This window comes from Pongo abelii, chromosome 7 (genome assembly GCF_028885655.2).
Source record: "Pongo abelii isolate AG06213 chromosome 7, NHGRI_mPonAbe1-v2.0_pri, whole genome shotgun sequence".
NCBI lineage: Eukaryota > Metazoa > Chordata > Mammalia > Primates > Hominidae > Pongo > Pongo abelii.
Window position 1 is genome coordinate 120,023,579 of NC_071992.2, and position 24,151 is coordinate 120,047,729.

At 32.9% G+C, this 24,151-nt stretch overlaps 1 protein-coding gene across 48 annotated transcripts in view; it reads left to right on the forward strand.

Moving 5' to 3' along the window:
* RIMS2 (regulating synaptic membrane exocytosis 2) overlaps positions 1-24,151 on the forward strand; it is a 773,441-nt gene that overhangs the window by 536,162 nt on the left and 213,128 nt on the right. For 5 of the 48 annotated variants that reach the window (XM_063726753.1, XM_063726772.1, XM_054518745.2 and 2 more), the window contains one exon: positions 20,438-20,470. The exons of the other annotated variants lie outside the window; for them this stretch is intronic. In XM_063726753.1, coding sequence (XP_063582823.1) covers positions 20,438-20,470 — 33 coding nt within the window. The remainder of the gene's footprint in view (positions 1-20,437; positions 20,471-24,151) is intronic. 48 annotated transcript variants of the gene reach the window in all.

A 24,151-nucleotide genomic window follows, 5' to 3' on the forward strand; every position in this document is an offset into this window, starting at 1 on the left:
CAACCAAATTCTATCAAAATGGTAGGACTGTGTATGTTTTGCAGTAATTGATAATCAAATATGTCTACATATATCGATTTAGAATATTAGCATTTTAAAATGGTTTTATCAAAAAAGTAACATCCCGTTCTAGATCATGAAATTTGGCCCATTACTGGACCAAATTAAGAAATAAGTAGTTTTATGCTTCATTAGTTTCATTGAAATGGTTTTTAGTCTTGAATATATTCTTCCCTGTCTTCATCTTTTATAAAGAATGTCTACAGTGTTATTTGTAAAACCTAATTAACACTAAAGTATAGTTTTTCTTACTGTGAAGTATTAATTATTCTTTAATGCACATTCTAGAATATGATTTAAAAGATAATGTAACAAAATAAAGTTAAATCATGTTAATATGAATAGTATTCATAAGACAATAAACATTTAAATGACTTCACAACATGTATTTACATATTTGTCATTTTTATCTATTTCACGAGCTCCATGATTTTTGATTAGTATTTATGAAAGGAAATGTTGATATGTACTTAAATATATGTCGGCAATCTGAAATAATAAATATATCTTCCTAAATGTTCAACAAGTTTTGAGAACATTTAATGCCATTTTGTATTTAGGTGCATTTAAATGTGTCAAGATCATATCTTTTCACATGAACTCACTAGGCTAAATATTTTAACTAACTGAGGAAGTATTATCATAAGTTTTTTTTGTCTTCTTGACCTCTAGTTGGTCCTGAATACTTTCACATCTTTTACCTTCAGACTGTTCTGCTTTCTTCTTATTTCCTATGATCTTGCATGTGCAATCACCCCGACAGATTCTTCCTGCCCCCCGCACAGACAAAACCAGTTCATTAAGACAGTGGTGCTGCAGGCAGAATAACTAGAGTTAGAGTCACTCAAACCAGTCTCCCTGAAGGCTCAGAGATTAAGGTTTTTCAAAGATAGTTTGGTGGGCATGGAGTAGGGAATGGCAAATGTTGATTGGTTGGGGATGAAATTGTAAGGCTGTGGAAAATGTTTCTTATGTGCCGAGTTAATCTCTGGGTGGGGACCACAGGATGTGGGTTCAGTCATCAGTCGCAGGTCTGGATGGAATCAGTCAATCCTCCAAAATGCGAAAGTCTGAAAAATATCTCAAAAGACCCTATTAGGTTTACAATAGTGATGTTATCTACAGAAGTAACTTGAGAAGTTAAAATCTTGTGACATCTGGAACAATGGCTGGTTATTATTTAAGCCTACATTTTAGCAGAAGTCAGGCCCGTCTCATAATCCTAGCCTTATGGCCTTTGATTGGTTTTACAAAGGCAGTTTTGTTTTGGGAAAGGGCTGTTTTTATCCTTGCTTTAAAGTTAAACTATAAATTAAATTCCTCCCATACGCAGGAATGATTAAAGACAGCTTGGAGGTTAGAAGCAAGATGGGGTCAACTGTGTCAGATTTCTCTCTTTTTTTGTTTTTTTAAGACAGGATCTTGCTCTCTCGCCCAGGCTGGAGTGCAGTGGCACACAGTCTCAGCTCACTGCAACCTCCACCTCCCGGCTCAAGAGATTCTCCTGCCTCAGCCTCCTGAGTAGCTGGGATTACAGGCGCCTGCCATCACACCCAGCGAAGTTTTGTATTTCTAGTAAAGACGGGTTTCACCACCTTGGCCAGGCTGGTCTCAAACTCCTGACCTCAGGTGATCCTCCCGCCTCACCTCGGCCTCCCAAAGTGCTGGAATTACAGGTGTGAGCCACCACTCCCGGCCTTAGATTTCTCTTAATGTCTTGATTTTGCACAGGCAGTTTCACATGTAAAGTTTTCTAGTGACAATGATTATTGGAACCTCAGTTATAAATTTGTTTTTATACATACACTTATAAATTTGTTTTTTATCATTTATATGAAATCCTCTCCACTGCAAAATATTGCTATTGCTATATAAATCAATCCAACATATGATATAGTTGAACCTAGAAATTAATGAATAAATTAGTAAGATGAGAACTCTGTAGATATTTCACATATGCTAACATGGTTTTACTTGGCTTAATATTTTGATTATTTACCTGTAATTAAGATTTAGTTATTCAATTTGTCCTTTTGCTATCTTCTTCTGAGAGAGTGGCTTTTTATTTACAGTTTATTTTATGTATCACAATAAAGTTCATGAGTAAGTTTAAGGGAGGACATTGTTTTTTTAATTGGTTAAAGCATTTTGTGGATATGTTAAAGTATATTGTTGTAGCAGGTGCAGTCAGAAGGATAGTTGGGGCTAGAAGGGTGACTCACATAGGAACTTACAGATCATATTTAGGATTTTGGTTTTTATCACATAAAATGGGAAAGTTTGGATTAAAGTGACACAATACTACTTTTTTTTTTTTTTTTTTTTTAGTAAGATGATGTCAATTACTACATTGAGAATACCCTGAAGAATTAAGATTGTAAACAGGGAACATTGTTAGAAGGTTTTGCACTAACCCAGGAAAGAGATGATAGTGGCTTAGACCAGCATGATAGCAGTATAAGTAGTTGGATTCTGAATAGATGTTGAAGATAGAGCCAACAAAATTTCCTAACAAGGTAAAAGAGAACTAAAGATTCAATAATGACATCCAGGTTTTTAGCCTGAATAGAAAAATAATGGAGTTTCTAGTAACTAATACAGGAAAATACTTGAGAATAATAGATTGAGTGGGAATATCAGGTGCTCAGTTTTGGATATGATAAGTTAGAGATGCTGTTAGACATCCAAGTGAAGATGCCAAATTAAATATGGTCTACATTTCATATTAGAGGTGTGGACTGTAGCTATAAATCTGGGACTCATCCTTATAAAGAGTTATTTACCACCGTAAGACTGGTTATCAAGAGGACAAGTGGACACATGTAGGTAGATAAAGAAGAGGTCCAAGAAGTGTAAACTGCACCACTTTGATATTTTGAAGTTGAGAAGATGAAGCAGCCAGAGATGGAGAAAGTGGGAGAAGAGGAACAAGTTAAGAAATTACTTGAAGGAGAGAATTATCAAGAATGTGAAATGATCATCAGACTTAGCAAGTAAGAAGTCACTATGTTGACCTTTATTAAGAGCAGTTTCAGTGGATAAGGGCTAAAGGACTGATTAGAGGGGATTCAAGGAAAGAGAGGAATGGAGACAGCTAGTGCAGACACCTTTGAAAGGCTGTAAAGGGAAGAAAAGAAAAATATCTAGAGCTGTGAGGAGAGGTCAAAGAAACAGAATACATGAAGGCTATGTGGGAAACTTCTTGTTCACTTGGCTTCTTCCGATCCAGGTCTGCCACTTGGCTGTGTAATGCCATGTGGCCTCGAACCATGTGCTTGTAGTTTACCAAGATATCTATCAGTGTTCTGTGACTTAGCTCCTTGATTTAGAATCAAAGACTTTTAGATTTGGAAGGGACATTATAAATCTTTTGTTAAAACTATTTTCCCTTATAGATAAAGGAGGAGAATTCTGGAGGATAACTACCTTTCTTCAATCCACATAGCAGCAGATCTGTAGTCTAGACTGTTAATCTCATGTGTTGATATACCATGCCTCTTCATAGCATTCTATGACACTGTTCTAGATTGTGTTCTCTTTGCATGGACTTCAACCGGTTTTGTTGTTGTTGTTGTTTTTAGACATTAGCTAAAGATGTAGTTCAACCAATGTCTGCTATTTTAAATGTGTTGTACTAGGTAGCCATTGAGGATGCAAAGATGAACAAGATATATTTCTTGCCTTTGGGGAGCTCCCAAGGGAATAAATAATATAATGATAAGAAATAAAACATAGCTGGTAAAATTACTCTATAATGTGTAACTTATATAAAGTGTCTTAAGATTGTGGTACATATTCAGGGTCAATTTTATAAGGAGAAGGTAAGTTTCGAGAGGTTCTGGGTAGGTTTTCAGTCCCAAATATTTCTCCCATTACCTGTCATAGTATTTCATATTCCACTATTACCTAATGGCTTGTTTTCATAATACAAAGCTTTTAGCCTTTCTGGAACACTGAAATATAAATATTCTTGAGGGCACTATCCCAAGCTATTATCACATACAAATTTTCATAGAAAGCAAGTGGGTGGAGAAAATCAAGTGTAGGAAAAAGGATGCTGAAAGATGTGGTAGAGTGCTAGTTGTCTTGGAAGGGTTATAATGGCAAAATCTGTCCATTCTAAATTATATTATTTGCTGTGTAGATATGCTATAAATTTACTTTTTAAAATAACTTGGTATATTAAAATTGCTTAGAACAAATAGTTGTCACATAATAGGCCAGGTGCAGTGGCTCACAGCTGTAATCCCAAAGCTTTAGGAGGCCTGCTTGAGGAAAGGAGTTTGAGACCAGCCTGGACAACCTAATAAGACCCTGCCTCTACCAAAAACAAAAAAAATTTAAAAATTACCCAGGCATAGTGGTGCACACCTCTAGTCCCAGCTACTCGGGAGCTTGAGGCAGGAAGATCGCTGAGCCCAGGAGTTTGAGGCTCCAGTGAGCTGTGACTGCACCACCACACTCCAGCCTGGGTGACAGAGGGTGACTCTGTCTGTAAAGCAAATATACAAACAAATAAGTTTGAAGTTGGGAAGATGAAGCGAAACAATACTTGTTTCATAATAATTACTATATAAATGTTAGTTATTATTACTGTAATTTCTTAGTAATGTCTCGCTATAATTTTGTATTTTCGGCACAAAATCTGAAAATTTTAGTTTTATATTTAAAGTCAAATTAAGTCTGATTATGATCACCCTGAAGCAGTTGTTAAACGTACATATACATAGATATATACACACACACATACACACACACACACACACACACACAGACACAGTAATGTACCACATAATGCTGTTTTGGTCAATAACAGACTCCATATACAACAATAGTCTCATAATATTATCATACTGTGTTTTTCCTGTACCTTTTCTATATTTAGATATGTTTAAATACATATATACTTATCGTTGTGTTGTAATTGCCTGCAGTATTTAGTGTGGTAACATGCTGTACAGATTTGTAGCCTAGGAGCAATAAGCTATATCAAATAGCCTGAGTATATAATAGGCTACCCCATCTAGGTTTGTGTGAGTACACTCTGTAATCTTTGCACAATGACAAAATCACCTAACAATGCATTTCTCAGAACATATCCCTGTCGTTGAGCAATGTATGACTGTATATAGTTTAGTAGATTTTTGGAAATTAGTAATCATGATGCTATTTTTAATCAAATGACTTGCATAAGAAACAATACCAGGGTGGAAATAAATAGAATTGGATTGCAGTATAAGTTATTTCATAATGTGCTAATACATTTCTACATATTTCAATGCATGTGTAAAAATCAATATGCAAATTTTAGGATACTTTTCTCTAGGCCAGAGAACTGTTCAATCCATTAGGATTTAACAAAAGGTAAGAATTTTTGGAGATGTGGCTGATAAAGTCTAAAGTCTCAAATAGTTTTATTTCCAATTTATTGTTTATGTTTTATTATTGTGTGTTAATTTTGTTTGGTTTTGGAAAGTTAACATCTACAACCTTCCTAATTGGCTGTTAGTGATTAATTCTTTGCCAGGATTATATAGACTAAACCCTACCGTATCACCTATTAAAAAGTCAGATCCCTGAAAATACACAATGAGATGGAAAAAAAAATTTTGTTCCTTTAATGTGTACAATTTCTACATTGTTTCAAATACAGATAACCTTATAAATAAGAAAGAAAGAAAAGGAAAGAGGGAGGAGAGGGGGAAAAATAAAAACAAACAAACATATTTAAAAAGTTTACAAAGGAACCAAAAGTGATAGTTATTTTGACAGTCTTTGTAATTAATGATTGCTTCTGCAGGCATTCTAGGTATTGGATAACATTTAGGGTGTTAGGATACAACAGTGATGAAGGATTTTGGCTTTGTTTTGTTGCCTCTGTCTATTCTCATGAATGCTGCTAGGGCAGGGAGAATGTTAGCACCTATATCTTAATTTCCAAATTTGATTAATATCTAGCTAGGAATGGATTTTATGGTGGAATTGGTGGATATTTCCTAAGTATATCATTCCCTCCCAACTTAGATAAATGACCATGTGTCCAAAATTAATATGAGAGAGATTCAGGGATACTTTAAAATACCAGGGGATTTATCATATGTTTTTGAGCAGGATGGACATTCAGTCACATCTGTATTAAGAAAAGTAACTTGGTGACAGCAAGCAAGATGGACTTGAAAGAGAAGAAACTGAGGGCATGGGACCATTTAGGGCAATTCAGTCATCTGGTATTTGATGGCCTGAACTAAAGCAGAGGTTGGAATAAAGAGGAAGGAATGCACTTAAGATTTCCTCTTCCCATTCATAATCCATAAGCTTAAGTGTACCTGTTGTTTAAGTGAAGTACTTTTAAATGAATATTTCTAATTTCTTTTCCTAACCTTTCCTTTCATTCTGGGAGACGTTTCCCCTTTAATTTACTTTTGTTTCCCTTTTCTCATCTTATTTCTTCTATGCTTCCAAAGTCCCAACTGACTAATCAAATTTAGGAAAGAACTCCCTTTCACCTCATACCTTCCTGCAAACTTAGTCATTCTTCAAGGCCATATCATTGTTGACTTCCTAAATGCAATCCTTAAATCATCTTCTCTTTGTTGTTGAAAGTAACTTAATCTTAGGAAGGTGATATGATACAAGAGAAAGAGTGTAGTTCTTGAAACTTTGTCTCAGGACCTGCTTTACAATGTACTAACTGTGTGACTCTAGACCCTTGCCCCAAGTTAGTTCATCTGAGAAAAGGAAATTGTAACATATTCCTCTCATTCCCAGTATGCTACCTTGAAAATCAAGTGATGTAATGAGTATGAAATTGTAAACTAAGATAATTTTTCAGTGCTTATCCTTATCTGTCAGTTCTATTTTCTCACCTGTATAAACCACCTAATAGAAGGTCCCATCTGTGTTTTGTAGGGTCAAATGTGATGGCATCTGTGAAAGCATATTGGAACATATAATATTATACAAATCTTACTAATAAATGAATTTATGCTATTTTATTTTATTTAGAGAAAGGGTCTCACTGTCATTCAGGCTGGAGTGCAATGGTGTGATAATAGCTCACTGCAGCCTTGACCTCCTGGGCTCAACTGATTCTCACACCTCAGCCTTCCAAGTAGCTGAACTACAGGCACATGCCACTATGCCTGGCTAATTTTTAAAAGTTTTTTTAGAGATATCTCTAAAAAAAAAAAGATCTAAAAAAAGAGAACCTATGTTGTCCAGGCTGGTCTCAAACTGTATGCTCTTTAAATTATAGTGTTCAGGTAGAATTGGCTACATGTTGTGATGAAGACTAGCTAGAATATAATTACTTTGCAGACATATGGGTTTCTTAAATATTACTTACTAAAAAGTCACCTCATAGTTAAGTCTCCATGAATATAATCACTCTTCAAATTACCTAATATTTATTAAATCAAGCTTTAATCTACAAGTTAAAGATGGGATACATATAATTATCATTTAAGAATTTCAAATCTTAAAGCTTGTTCCTCTGTATTTTATTGAATTTTAAAAACAAATTAACTTTTAATTACATGCCATTTTAATTAATTCTGTTCTTTTTATGACTTTAATTATGTTTTAAAAATAGATGCTTGAGTTTCAGTATAAAGCTTAATAGTAGTCACATTTGGAACTTCTGGAAAATCTTGTAAACTCTCAGTGCCTCAATTTCACCATCTCTATTATAGGTACTCTTCTGTAAAATCCCATTTGACGAATCAACTTAAGATCATAAGATGTAAGAGTAACTAATTTTAGAGGTGGAAATAACCTTATAAATTTTCAAGACCAGCTTTGTCACATCAAATATAACAAATCTAGATGTCAGAGAGGTTATCAAGATGTTACCGGAAAGGAGCCCTGATCAGACTCCAAGAGAGGATTCTCGTATCTCAAACAAGAAAGAATTCAAGGCAAGTCCACAAAGTGAAAGCAAGTCTATTAAGAAAGTAAAGGAATAGAGAATGGTTACTACATAGGCAGAGCAGTCTGCTGCTGGTTGCCTATTTTTATGGTTATTTTTGATTATATGCTAAACAAAAGATGGATTATTCATGAATTTTCCAAGAAAGGGGTGGACAATTCCCAGAACGGAGGGATTCTCCCCTTTTTAGAACATATAGGGTAACTTCCTGACATTGCCACGCCATTTGTAAACTGAAATGGCACTGGAGTAAGTGCCTTTTAGCATGCTAATGCATTCTAACTAGCATATGAGCCATGAGGACAAAGAAGTCACTCTCGTTGCCATCTTCGTTTTGGTGGGATTTGGCTGGCTTCTTTACTGCATGCTGTTTTATTAGCAAGGTCTTCATGATCTCCTGTCTCGTCCTGTGACTTAGAATGCCTAACATCCTAGGAATGTAGCCCAGCAAATCTCAGCCTTATTTTACCCCGCCCCTGTTCAAGATGCAGTCGCTCTGGTTCAAATGCCTCTGACAAAACTTGCCTAAAGTTATAGGCCTAGTTAATGGCAGAGATATTCCACCAGCCAGCTTTCCTGGCTCAATATGGTGACATATATATTACCTTTTCTGTCAGTCATTGATAGCTTTGATCTAGTTCTTTCATTGTCTTAAGCTGATATTCATAAATTTATGGTTATTGGAACTTTTCTGTTACCAGCATATAATACTTTTCAACAAATATTTGCTAATTTCAAAGGTTTATTTTTTCCTCCACATTTCAGAAAATGCTGTCTGCCAATTTACAGATAGGCTGACTATTTTTAAAACAGCCTATTTCTTCTTCTGTGTACTCAATCTTGCTTCAGAAGGTAGAATGTCATCTATTTTTTGGAACATCACAAATTTATGAAATGGCAGAAGGTGAAATAGCTTCTAAAAATGATAGCCATGTAGCATTTGATTTTGGGAACAACTCTGTAACACTTGTAAAATCTTTCTTAATTATTCGTAGAGAACAAAAAGTGTAGGTCATTCAGAATCAACAAATACTTTAATATTAATGAGATTCTTTTTCCCAACATGGGGAAAATACTCTGTTGTTTTTTGCATTACCACAGATTAATGCTGATCAGGGAGCAGTAGTGTATCCAAAATCACCTATATTTGATGTTACAGTATAGCATATTTTTCCATTTTTGGCAGTGGTTTCATCTTTCCAGTTATGTTTTACTTAGCTTGATATTATAAAATATGTTAGTATTCCACTATTTATGGCTAAAGGTAGATAGGATACCAGAGCATTGTGTATGGCATGGTGAAACTCTATAAGGATTAAAATACACATAGAGCCTGGCAAGGTGGCTCATGCTATAATCTCAGCTACTCAGGAAGCTGAAGCGGGAGGATAACTTGAGACCAGGAGTTCAAGACCAGCCTGAGTAACATAGCAAGATCGTGTGGCTAAAATATTTCTTAAATAAAAATAAAATATACATAATTAATAACTAATTGACTTATAGTATGGCTTTAGAAACATATAAATAAAAAGAAAGGCAAGTTATAAGATATATAATTATTTGTGAATGCTACTGTGAGAATAAGATTAAATGGTGGCCAGTGAATCTTTTGTTCCATGGCCTATAAGGCCCTACATGACCTGTGCTCCCCCACTTCCCATCTCCATTACTACTTTAACCTCATCTATTACTTTTTTCTTTGTTTGTTATGCCCCAGCCAAAGTGACCTCCATGCTTTTCTGGAACGTATCAGACATGCTTCTAACTCAGGACATTTGCACATGCTGCTCCTCTGCCTGGAATACCTTCTCTTTAAATAACCATGTGGCTAACTCCCTTACTATCTTAAGTTCTATACTAAAAAGTTGCCTTCTTAGAGAAGACTTCCCTTCCTGCCTTATCAAAAATTTCATTACCTCTGGGTATTTTATTTCCTTCTTACCTACTTTGTTTGTCTTTTTAGCATTTGTCAATATTTAGATCATAGTATATTTTACTTATCTTGTTTATAATCACTCTCTCCCATTAAAATATAAACTTTATGAATGTATGGGGTTTTGCCTGTTTTGTTTGTTGTTATATCCCTGTAGCCAGACATGCCTGGATTATAGTAGGTGCTGAGTATATATTATTAAATGAATGATTGTTAACCACATGAGAAAAATTATAGATAACCTTAGATGAGCCAAGTAACTCATATTCAATGATACCAAGCTGTTACTACTAAATATCTTTGTCTTCCTTTATCAAGATTTTTATTGAAATAATATCTCATAGCATATAAATGTTTGTCATTTATGAAGAGACTAAATATGATAATAAAATAGCCATTTTATCTCATGTATTGAAATGTATTTATGAATTTTCTCTTGATGTTTCAAAATTTCTACATTGTAATTCTACATAAACATTTCATTTCATCACAATAAAACAATGTTTAGTAAAATGCTTATTTCTAAAATAAGCTAGTATGTATTATTTAATATAAACTAAGAAAAGACCTTTGTTAAACCATTTTAATTATTAGTTTATTCATACCTTGACTGCATTCATTTTATTGAAAATAAAGTTTGGGATATACTGGAAGTAAATTTTAGTGCTTTGGAATTTGAAATCTATTAAGCAAAATTTTAATGTTACATTTCTACATTTAAAATGTTAACTGCATATTACATAGTTTATGTGAGAATTTAGGAAAAATATCCCCCAAAATCCCATAGATCCCCGAAGTATATTTAGATTCTTGTTATGTATATTATCTAATGTTTCTGATAAGCTCTGATTATTATTTTTGATTTATACTAGAGGTTACATGGGAAGACCAGCAGAAAAAGGTGAATGGTACAATAAGTGATGACAAACCATTGCCGAAAAAGAAACACCAATCTGAGACAGGTTTGTCAGGGTTTGGAAACCATATGAAAGCATGAGACTACGAGCATTGCATTTCATGCTTTTTAAAATGCGTGTGTGCTTGTTGTACCTCATTTTTCTCATTTTGGTGTGAACTTGATAGTGTGTAGATTCCATTTAGATTAGAGTGGTAAATACTTTATTTCAAGATTTGTTTAGAAAACTAATTACACATATTTTGGGAAAAATATAATTATTTTATTATTATGAAGATTAGTCCTTTAGGGAAAAAATGACTAATTTAAATACAGATGGTCATCCACTTTACACATTTGATTATATTGACTAAAATTGAAGTACTTTAATGCAGAGGTACTTGCTTCACTAAAAAGTACAATAAAAGCTCAATATACTATCTAAAGTTTGTCTTTGTAGGATATTTCTGTTATTTAATTGCAAATGCTATTGAGATATTTATACCATATATTAGTAATTATTTATTTACAATCTCTGGAGATAAAAAATATCACCAACCACAAGGAAGAGGGTTAGCATAGTATGTGAATTCAATAAGGAGTCTCTTCAAACTGTTAATTCTACCAGTGAATTGAAACAAAGTGTTTTTGTTTTCCTCTCCCTTTCTTATTTTTTTTGTGGAGAGATATGATTAACCCATTTGTGCTGGAGGTTGCACATTTTTGTGTGTGAAAAATCAGACCTTGGCAATGACCTTAAGCAGTAGGATATAAATAACTCCCACGAGCTTAGCATTCCAATTATGGAACACTAGGCATAAATGGGTTAAGTAGAAGACAAAACTTGAACCAAGAATAAAATGGAAAAAGGCAAAGTGCAGAGATAATTGATTAACTAAAAAACCAGTACTACTTTTAATTAGTAATTGGATGAGAATACATTGAAATTTTCATTGAAAATTTAAAACTTCAAATGGAGTTTTACTAATGATATTATAATTAAAAATAGTTGTGTCTGTAGTAATAGTGTTAAAGTATTTTTATGTGCTGACTCGTTATTTCACGTTACAGCTCTAAAACCCATATTTTAAAAGATGTCAATGTAAAAATTAAACTAGTCTTTAACAAGTATTTGTTGCCATCCTGCTGTATTCCAAACATTATACTTGGCACAGACCTATTAGTGTAGACAAGACAGATATAGCAATTACCCTCACACAGCATATTATGTCTGCAAAAATACATAATTTAAAAATAATTATAATAATGATTAAGCTATTACAATTGTAGTAAGTGCTATTAAGGAGAATAGGATGCTTTGAGAACATGTATCATGTAACATAAGTCTGAAGAGCAAAGAAAGATGGCATAGTGCTAATAACTTAATCTGTGAATTATTTTTTAGTAAAACAGTGCATACTGAAAATGTAATAAAATAAACTGGAATTCACATTGGGAATTTAAATTTATTCGTAAAGTTGTAAGAAAATATATATTTTTTCAAATCTTCAGTTAATATCAGTTTATTGGGAAAATAGTGATTAACTTAATATATTTAAGGATATTTTTAAGTAAACAAGATAAATATAAAATTAATGTTTTATGTTATGATTTATATATCAAAAATTATTACTGTAAACCTCTCCCCTTGCTACATTGTGTGATACAGGTTATCCTTGATCATAAACTATTATTTATTTGTTGTCCACTTTGTCATCATGTCCAATACATGAATATGTTTATGGCCATATGTATCTATGTAAATAAGTTACATTGTATATTAAAACACAAAACAATGCAATGTTTAAAAAATATTTTGACATCTCAGAAACACAACATTTTAAAGATCTATTTTAAATATTTTACTTAGTTGAATTTAACTATAATGCCTTAATGTGATAGTTGAAAATGATTATAGTTTTTTTTTGTGTGGCGATTATTTATTTTCCTGTATACTAGGAAAATTGGTCCTGGAAATTGAAACCCTAAATGTCGTGAGTAAGTATGCAATATTCTAAGGCAGTAAAAACAATGTTAAATTTTAGTGCTTCATAAATATTCTTATCTGTTTGTTTCTAAAAGGAAATTGGGATATTTAAAGAATATTTTTAATTATCAAAACTTTGGAGTGATAAAATGGGAGGAAAGTAGTAGGATGTAGGTATAGCAGATTATATTTCAACAACATGTTTATATATGCCTATGCTTTACAGAAGACATATTTGGAGTTATTTCTTTTATGTTTAAGTGCATTTATGATATTAATAATCTATTGATTATAAAGTGCTTAATATATAATTTTCATGTGCTGAAATCTAAGAAACCCACTTCAATAAATTGTCAAAGATTCCTTGTCAAAGGGTTAATGTGGCAAACTTGTGGCATCAGAAAAACTGTATGGGAATGAGCCCAAACTTGAGACGGAAAGTTGGCTGTGCATCAATGGCATATATTGTTTTCTTTTTCAATTGGTGTTTTATGAAAATCTATGCCAGAACAATTTATAATACCTGGGAATTTGCCATTTCTGGGATGTTTACTAGCAATAAAAATAACACTTGAAATTTTTATTTTAAATGTGAGACTATAGAACCAAGGAGCTAAATGGCATGACATGGACTAGAAAACGAGTTAACAAGTATTTGGATGAATTTTGAGTACTATGACTAGTAACTGCTTTTTTAAAAGAATGATCTTGGTATTTCTGAACTGGGATGTCTTGAGAGGATTATCAGCAAAAGAAGTGATTTACTTGCAGTATCTTTTTTTTTTTTTTTAAACAGAATTTCACTCTTGTTGCCCAGGCTAGAGTGCAATGGTGCGATCTTGGCTCACTGCAGCCTCCACCTCCTGGTTCAAGCAATACTCCTGCCTCAGCCTACCAAGTAGCTGGGATTACAGGCACCCGCCACCATGCCTGGGTAATTTTTGTATTTTTAGTAGAGACGGGGTTTCACCATGTTGGCCAGGATGGTCTCAAACTCCTGACCTCAGGTGATCCGCCCACCTGAGCCTCCCAAAGTGCTGCAATTACAGGCATGAGCTACAGCGCCCAGCCCTACTTGCAGTATTTTTACCTTAAGTGACATCAGTATAGATAAAGATCACTGGGAAATGTAATATTTGTCATATTAATAATTTTTAACTTGTGAGTTTATCTTTCCTTATAGTAATTAGAAATGTTTATGGGAAAAGAGCACATTTACACATAAAATATTTTAGGCTGATATTTTAATTACCATACAAAAAAGTAGTGGGAAAGCTCCCTTAAATTAGAAGTTCTTCAGGCTTAATGAATGTTTTGGAAGTGATACAATTTTGCATATTCTCCAAAATTAGTCTTAGAAACTAATCTTGGACTTACATAGTTCAGAATTTATTTATTTGGACATATAACTTTAAAATGATTATGAGCTTTGATTTGTTATTTTCTAATGTAAGTTATGCTACATCTAGGAAAATCTTGAATTGACAACAGCTATTGTTATTGTAACTGAAACCATAACGCGCTCTTTAAGACTTGTATCTTATATGGAAAATAACTCTGTTTTTTTTTTTTTTGTAAAAGTGAAGGCAACTAAACCGTTTGCTGATGTACTGTATGATTTAACAGTATTTTTGAAAATTGAAAATATTCAGAGTAACAAATTGTGTTTTACAACTTACTATAATATTTTAATGTGTACATAAGCTCCTAGATTTGGCATTATTTGCTTTAATTAATATATTAACCTTTAATTTTTTTCTAACATGTACATTACCATATTGTGTTCTTTATGGAATTTATAAGTATAGTGTAGGTAGGGTTTTTTTTTTACTTAATTTTACCTTTGGAATTATATTTTATAAAATGTATCTTTAGGAAAAGTAAATATTCAATTAAGTATTTTGTTAGTGAATTTTATACTGTAAAATTTTTTTCTTGAGTATTTTGATACTTTGTACTTTTGTTTCTTTTTATTCTTGAATGTTTAAGATTTCTTAAAAGTAGAAAAAATTTATTTTAGTCTAAAGCAGTATTCCACATCAGTCTTCTTATTAAATGCTAGTTTAAGCCATCCAGTCTGGAAAAAGGAATCAGGGTTCTGTTCTTGGTCATTATCAGCAGTTGATAATTTCTGAATTGTTGTAAAATAAACATATTTTATTCTTAATTGAAAAAATTTATGTAAGACAAACATGTTTTATATGACAAATCAGGTGATAGAATTTGGAATTAAATACTACTAGTATCTTAAGAAGTAAATAACACATTCTTTCATAGTAACCATGAAGTGAAACTTCATGATTTATGAAGTTAGTTGCTCATTTAAAATTTGTTCAGTTTTTTCTGCATATACAGATAAGTTTGTAATGCCAATCCTATTTTTCAGTAACCATCCTTCTTATGATAAACAGCATGCTATAGTTTGGAAATAAAATTTATTTTATTTTATTTATTTATTTATTTATTTTTGAGATGGGGTCTCGCTCTGTCGCCCAGGCTGGAGTGCGGTGGTGCAATCTCGGCTCACTGCAAGCTCCGCCTCCTGGGTTCACGCCATTCTCCTGCCTCAGCCTCCCATGTAGCTGGGATTACAGGTGCCTGCCACCATGCCTGGCTAATTTTTTTGTATTTTTACTAGAGACAGGGTTTCACCATGTTAGCCAGGATGGTCTCTATCTCCTGACCTCATGATCCGCCTGCCTCGGCCTCCCAAAGTGCTGGGATTACAGGCATGAGCCACAGCGCCCGGTCTGGAAATAAATTATTTTAAACTCCCTCAGTACATACTCTCTTTTTTTCTGCGTTTAAAAATGTGTTGTATGTTGGATTTCAAAGATAAAATCAGAGAAAAACAGCACTGCCCAGAATAGGAAGGCATTTAAAAAATAACCTTTTTAGGCTGGGTACAAGGGCTCATGCCTGTAATCCCAGCACTTTAGGAGGCTGAGGTGGGCGGATCATGAGGTCAGGAGTTCGAGACCAGACTGACCAACATGGTGAAACCCTGTCTCTACTAAAAATACAAAAATTAGCTTGGTGTGGTGACATGCACCTGTAATCCCAGCTACTCAGGAGGCTGAGGCAGAAGAATTGCTTCAACCCGGGAGGTGGAGGTTGCCGTGAGCCAAGATCGTGCCACTTCATTCCAGCCTGGGAAACAGAGTGAGACTCCTTCTAAAAAAAAAAAAGTAAATAAAAAATAACCTTTTTATGTAAGTATAGTGAATTTTTAAAAGTAGCAAAGTATTTGAAAATACTGCACCTAATTTAATAGATGGCTATTTAATAGGTTGAAATTATTGTAAATGTTCAGTAATTTTATGATTGTAGACAAAATTATTGGAAATAATCAGTTTAGAAATGATTAGTTCACATCATTTGAATTGAGAAATTTTTCAAAAAGGTTTTGTCACTGTGGAGATGTTCTAGTTTGTCATCTGTAAACTTGCTAAGCATTTAGTTTTTATAGGAGACTTCTATTCTGATCTTTGTATCACTGAGGTCCTCCTACTAGGTTCTTAGTTAGGCTTATTTTTTGAAAGGTATCTCTCCTTCCCCCAAAGGAAACATTCTAAGACTCTGTGACCTTTAATGAGCCCTTACACTATGATTAGCTTCTAATTATGTTCAAATTCTCATACACACTTAGAATCTTCATGCTTCTGTTTGATTGTGTCAGGAAAGTTGTTAACATAATGCTTGTTTTGTATGAGACGTAGACACATATTATTCAACTACAATTAAATCTGGTAACAGTACCAACTGTATGCCTATTGTAAATGGTGGTAAGTGAGAACATAAGCCAATCAGCAGAATTTCAGATAGATATCAAACACCCTTGGTGAAAACTGCATTTGTGGATAAAGAGGCCCCGAGTGTTTATCTTTTTTAAGTTGATTACAGATGATCATTTCTGTTTGAACTTGAGATATGTGTTCAGTTGAAACATAACAATAGTTAAAACATTTTACATTGGCAAGGGAAGAATTCTTAGTTTGCACAAAGTTTTACATAAAATTTTACATAAAAGCTCACATCATATTCTCATGAGCTTACTATATTACCAAATATGCTTGATGAAAGTGATTTTATACATGCATTAATATCTATATATGTAGATATATAGATATACAGTCATGCACCGCATAATGACGGTTCAGTTAAGGATGGATGCATATATGACAGTGGTCCCATAAGATTATAATACTGTATTTTTACTGTATCTTTTCTATGTTTGGATATACAAAATACAATTGTGTCACAGTTGCCTATAGTATTGAATAGAATAACGTGCTGTACAGGTTTGTAGCCTAGGCACAACAGGACTATATCATAGCCTGGATGTGTAGTAGGCTATACCATGTAGGTTTGTGTAAGCACACTCTATAATACACAATAATGAAATCGCACCCATCTTGCTTTTTATATTAAATAGTTTGCAACTTGATGGTATCTTAAATTTTAAAATATTTGTTGTAATATAATTTACCATAAGTGATGAGATGGTGCTTATGAGTTTATTCATTATATTTTATGTATCTTTTATTTCATTGTAATTTGTGAAAATATTCTTTTTTGTATGATGGAATGAACAAAAAATACTGCACTCGTTTTTGTTTTTACAAAGAAATTCTTTATATTTTCTGTCTAAAACAAAGATCCAGCCATAATTGTGATAGTACCTGGACACCTAAAAGAGGGAATACTTTTACTATCCTTAATCAGTCTTAACTGGTTATTGATTAGATGAAAAGTTGGGTTTGTTAGTTATAGAAAAGTCTGGTAACTGGTTATTGGATAAATGAAAAAGAAAGCGTTCTCATTAGAACCCTTCATTGACTGAACTAAAAAGTACAATATTTGACTGTGGCATGGTAATGAGAAATATGGGAGAAGTAGAGGGGATACTCTTAGCTTCTTCCAAGTTTCACTGAAGTCTGCTATTCATTATAATACTATATGCAAAATAAGTACTTAAAGCATATTATCATTTGCCTAAGACATGGCTGCTTAAGTAAGATAGTTGACTATAAGTTTCTCTTTTAAAATGAGGCTGTTTAAATGCAATAGTACATAATAAAACTATAACCACAGGAAATCCAAAAAGCCAAAAATGTTTTAAATATATATGATACAACTATAGTTATATATTGAGATTTTATGCATTACATGAATTTTTATTTGCTAAAGTTATATTTTTATGTAAGCTTAGTTATGGACTAATTATTAATGGAACATATTCAGATCAACTATGGCAAATGACTTAATTGATACTTTTAGTTAGTAGTGAAATCATTTTCAAAATATTTCATTTTCATCCCCTTATTAACCATATAAATTTTGTACTTCCTGAAAAAAAGTTTTTTATTATTGATTCTAAGATAAATTTTGCCATATTCCTTACAAGAATGAAAGCATTGGTGAATTACTTGACAGTTGTAGAATGTGCCACTTTGAAAAAAAATGTTTCTAATTAAATACTGTATAATAAAATGTCCAGTTCATGCGTCACCATGAGAGAATTATTTTTTCTTCTTTGTTTGATTTTGTATTTTACATGTTTTTATTGGGTTATATAGTATCTAGTCCAAAGAAAATTGACCTGGTAATCAGGAGACCCCTGTACTATTTCTGGCTCTGCAACTGAACTTGTTTTGTATCATTGGGTAAGTCACTAGAACTATGTGTGCCTCTGTTATTCAGTAAAATTAATTCATGAGTGAATTGAGAATAATTTTTCATGTTTGGATCCACATAATATGAAAACCGTTGCATTGATGACACATAAAGTAATCCAAAATATAGGAAAATACTAGGTGAAGAAAGAAGCTTCATTTATTTACGTAGTTTTTATACTTTCTGCAAACAATAAGATCTTTTCTTAGAGATGGAATATATGGAAGCCATTATTTCATACACTTCATACCAATTTCGTTTTAACTTGTGAGGAAACTGTTTTAGTAGTATGGAAAATGTGTATCTAGGGAAATTTTGTGTATAAAAACACAAGGCAACATACAAAAGTCGGCATTTGCCTAGGGTATTAATAAACTGTGATTATCCTACCTTATTCTTCTTTGAGAAGCAGGTGGATTGATGATGGAAACAAAAATATAGCGTGTATAATTTTAATGTGTATTAGTACATTTCAGGAGAATCTGAAGATTTTTTTTCTAGGAGTTAATCCTGTTAGCAGTATGATTTGTAATTTAATTGTGATGAGATTTAATGTCTTATTTTCAACAGGTGAAAAAATGTGTTCATATAATAATAAAAATGATATTAAATTTCAAAATGTAATTTCTTTTCCAGTTTTCTATAATTCATACTAAGATTTCTGGTTTTTTTTCTAAGAAAAATTGTTTTGATCATCTTAGCACTAATGGACTTAGTCTAATGGAAAGTTTTCATTTTATCACTATTCATATAAAGAGACAAATTTGTCATAGGAAATCATTCTCTAAAGAGCTATAATTTTAATATGTTGATATTGCAAGTATATTTCGATGCAATATGCTTTGCTATGTAAGTCACTCAAAAATAATGATGCAACTCTTGCAGAACTTAAATGTGGTGTTTGATTTTAGAATTTGTAGTATCTGATTCAAAGCTAAGTGTGTAAATTAAAATAGGAGATTTTGATTTTGTGGCATATTGTTCATCTGTGTCAATCATACTAACCCACTAATATCTTTGGAAGAAATTTTTTCTTAGAATGCTGAGTTTAACAGACATTTTTCTGTTTCCAAGTCACTGTATAAAATGTTATTTGAACTTCTTCACTAGCACTAGGGAAAAAAGTCTTTCCAAAACATATCGTGTCATATCTGTTATCGTTGATGGATTTGGATTGATACGTTTTAGCACAAATTTTAATAATCTATAAAGTGGCATTTCTAAGAATCTGTTGAATGAATACGCATTAAAAGGGAATATGATCAAAGAAAATTTGTCTACATTGACGTTTAGTTTGGATTTTTAATGCTGAAATGAAGCCATATATTTCAGCTACTCTTCTAATAAAGACTTGTACTATAATTATTACTTCATAAAATTTTTATGATATTTTGCTGTATTGAAATGATTCAATTAAATATTGGCCTGATGACCATTCTTTGTTTTTGTGTGCACACTGGTTTACTGGGGAAACATAAAAGGAATGGAAATCTGTTGAAACTATTTTTATTGCTCTTTTTGGTAATGACTCAATTAAATCTTTTCTTCAGATAATTAAAAGTTCGAAAGCATTGTAACAGACTTTAAATTGACTCAGTAATGTCTTGAACAATGTGGTCATGCAACTAACACTGTTTTTACTAATGGTATCTTTCTTCAGCATTGGTGTTCAGGATTTGCTGTACGTAAATAATTGTAAACTTCTGGATCTTCTTTATTTCTACACTAACTTTATTTTTCTGAATCTGCTAACCTATAGTAGCAAAATCAACTTGCCATCAGTTCTTATGTATTTTTTATGGAATGCATTTGATTATATCTACCCTAAAACTATACACAGGATTCTTTCTCAAAATGATTTGAGGCCCTTTCCATCAGTGTCACTTTTTACCTTTTGAGTACATCCACTCACTCCCATCTCCTTTGTCTATGTCTGTCCATTACACGATGTGATCACAGAAGAACTGGACTCTACAAGGAGAAGATATGCAGGTCTGTCTCTTCTGCTTTTTTTGTTATTATTTTATTTATCTAACTTGTCCTAGAAATGTTTAATCATTTTTTTACTCATTTCATAGTTTTTCATTCCTTTGTAATATAACAAAATATTAAATCTTATGAGCATTTTAATTTAGGTATTTGTGTATTCAACTATCAACAGCAACTGCTCCAATTAGATGGATAAAAGTAAAATAATTAATTTTTATGTAATATGTATAGATGTAATGTTTCCATAAACTGAATAACTAAAGGCAAATAGGATGTGTGTGTATGCGTATGTACATTTAGGTACACACACACACACACACACGTTTGGTTTCAAGCATTTTAGACTTAAAACTAGTTTTTTGCTTTTTAAAATAATTCCAAAAGTATTTGATTTCTAACATGAGTTCATCAATGTTCCACACTGTGGAGAATACCAAAGACCTAATACCCTAAAAAAGCTATCAATATCACTGAAGAGTTAAGAGATGTGGATAACATGCTCTGTTTATGTGTCAGGGCAGCTTATTCTGACAATACGTTCTACAGAGATACAAACTGAAATGAAGTTTATTTCAACTAGACAGTCAGAAAAAGTGTCTTGGAAGAGGTAACATTTGAGCTGAAACTTGAACACATGTGGTATTGTTCTAGGTGCTGGAAGTAACAAGAGACACACAATAGCTCCCTATCCTTGCAGACATTTCCTAGTGTGAGTGTATATATTTTATATATATAAAAATATGTATGCACATGTATATACACACATATATAAAATATAATGGAATCAGAAAAGATGGTATGATTCCTTTCCCCCGGGGAGGATGGATATTAGTTCAAGGAAGACTTCATAGAAGAATTTAGTTGAATATTAAATGCTAAAACACTGTTAGCCTTTTTTGTAGAGAGCATTTCAGGCAGAGGAAACAGTATGGCCAATAGCTTCACACAAGTTTGGCAAAAGTAGGCAGAGACCAGATTCATAAAGATTATGTAGGTTACTGACACATATAAAGCCACGGAATAGGTCAGATATTTGTTTCTAGAAAGATTACTTTGGCAGTTATATAAAAGATGGACTGGAGCAATATAAGCAGAAAGATCATATATGGGAATAGTGTAATGAATCCGTTAAGAAATGATAATGGTCTGAATTAAGGTATCAGTAGAGGCAATCAATACATGAGAAGTTATATAAAGATGTAGAACCTACAAGTCTTGGTCACTGATCAGACTGGATATTACTGATGCAGAAAGAGGAGGAATAAGATGATTTCAGGTGACTGAAATGTTTGATGGTACATTTTATCAGGATAGGGAATATATGTTATACAAGTTTCAGGGGAAAGATAGAGTTCACTTTTAGGATAGGTAAAATTTAAGCCTCATTTGAAATATTCAAGTATAAATATCTTATAGAGGTGATTGGTGGTCTGGAATTCAGGAGAGAAGTCTGGGCTAGAGACATAGACTAGGGTAGCATATCAGCATTCAAGTGATGCCATTGGAATTAATGGAATTGTCAGTAGCATATGAAGAATAAGAAGAGAGACAAGAATCAAAATTTGGGGATCACCAGCACTTATTTACATTTAAGGAATGGGTGAAAGAACAAAAGCCAGAAAACTATGTTGAAAATGATTAAAGACAGTAGGATATTCATGAAAGAAGAGAATTTAAAAAAATCTATGATAGAAGTGAATCTTAAGAAAGGGGTACAATCAGCAGAGACAAATTCCAGAAAAGACAAATATGTTGTTAAATGGTAGAACTAGACAATAATGATCTTTGCCGTATTGATTCAGTAAAGTTGTAGGTAGAAACCAAATAGAAGAGAAGGGAAAGGAGATGGAAAAGAAAAAATTAAGGTAGTTAATATAAACTAGGCTTCTTGATGGCTTGGGGAAATCTTAAAGTTAAGAATACCATGGGAAATAAGACAGGAAGGTCCCCAAGGATATCCTGAAGAATGGTTATAGTTTAGCTGAGTGGAGACCCTAAATTTGTGATGGCATTTGTTCTCTAAGATTCTGTAATGATTGGCTCATTAGCACACTTCGGATGTAGTAATTAATCATTTGGATCACAGTTGGAACCTTGTGGGCGGTTATATAGAAAGAAGAGAAGAATAGGGATGTCAAGGGTGCTTGGCAAGGGAAGTAGTTGAAGTAATGTTCAAATGGATTGGGAAAGATGTTGTGTTAAATCATGTTTTCATGTGAAATCATGCAGAATTTTTCATGAGTTGGGAGAGAAGGTCTCAATGATAGAACTGAAATTTGTGGTGATATCTAAGGCAATAGAAGCAAACTGAGCAGGTTATTATGAGAGACAATTTAATTATCTTTAGAATTTTCAGATGTTGGACAATTCCAAATAATGTGAAGAAACAATGTTTGTTTCGAGGAGTGAGTTTCCAAGATGGAGCATGGATTACAGTTTGGGAATGCAAATAAAGCAACAAGTTTTGATGCTAGCATTTTTATACAGACATTGAAATTATTGAGGTCCTCAGCTTAATAGATATGTGAAGAAAATTGCCTAGAATATAGATGGTAGCAACAAGGAAGAATAATGGTATGAACATAAAAGGCATAGACTTCACATAGATTAGAAAAGTAAACATGTGGAAGCAGTAATTTATACCAAGAATGCTGATGCCATTTCTGGGATTCTATAGCATATATGTAAGTTAAAGGATTTTGAGCGGCTTCCCCTCAGAATGTTTCCCTCAGGGGAGATAGTATTCTTGAAGGGTCAACATTCCATTCATGATACGAAGGGAAATGAACGTTCTCTGATGAAGCTGAGGGATATATCGTATTTAAGTAAAAGCAATAGGGTTTCGGACCACAGTAGAAAAGATTAGGGGGTCTCTAAGCAATGCAGAAAGAATTAGAGAAAGAAGCTCAGGATAGTAGGGTTTTGACAATACCGACTGGAAAATGTTAAGAATGAGTGCTGGTTGGAAGGAATGAACCATGTAATTTAGTAGTAGCAAAACAAGGAGAATAATAAGGAATTTAAGCTTAGAGGGGGAAGAAAATTCAGAGGTACAACTTAGAGGTTGAGCAAAGGAATTTTTATGATATGCATAAAGGCAGAGGAAAAGGACTTGGTTGAGAGAATTTGAAGACTCCAAAGAGGAGAGGATTAATAATGGAAGCAACTTTTCTTACAAAAAAAAAATGGTATCTAGGTTGTATGTGGAATGTTTAAATTTATAGAGGCAAAAATGTTTTATTGTCTTCAAATATTAAGTTCTAAATTAATTATCATGGTTAACTAAACATAATTTGAAGTCTTTCTTAACATACACTTTTAAAATTGTAATGGTAGCTATAGATCTATAACACCCCTTTACTTCCTAGTATGAGGAAGTTGAAGCCTGAGCTTTGTGGATTTCTGTTACAGACCCCTAATACTGTAAGGGAGACATGGTTTATGTTAACCAGCATTGTGTTTGGGATTCTACAAACTCACATAAGCCTAGAGATAAATAAAGACTAATGCATTCTCTTCCAAAGTAAGAGTAAAGAGAGAATAATACAGAGGATAAGAAAACATTCAGAGAAAAAGGAAATCATTTTAGAAAAGGAAGCAGTAAGTTTTGTGACAAGCAATTCAGAATGTATTTCACCTGTTTAATAAAAGCAAATTAAAGTTAAGGCTTTTCAAAAACTGACT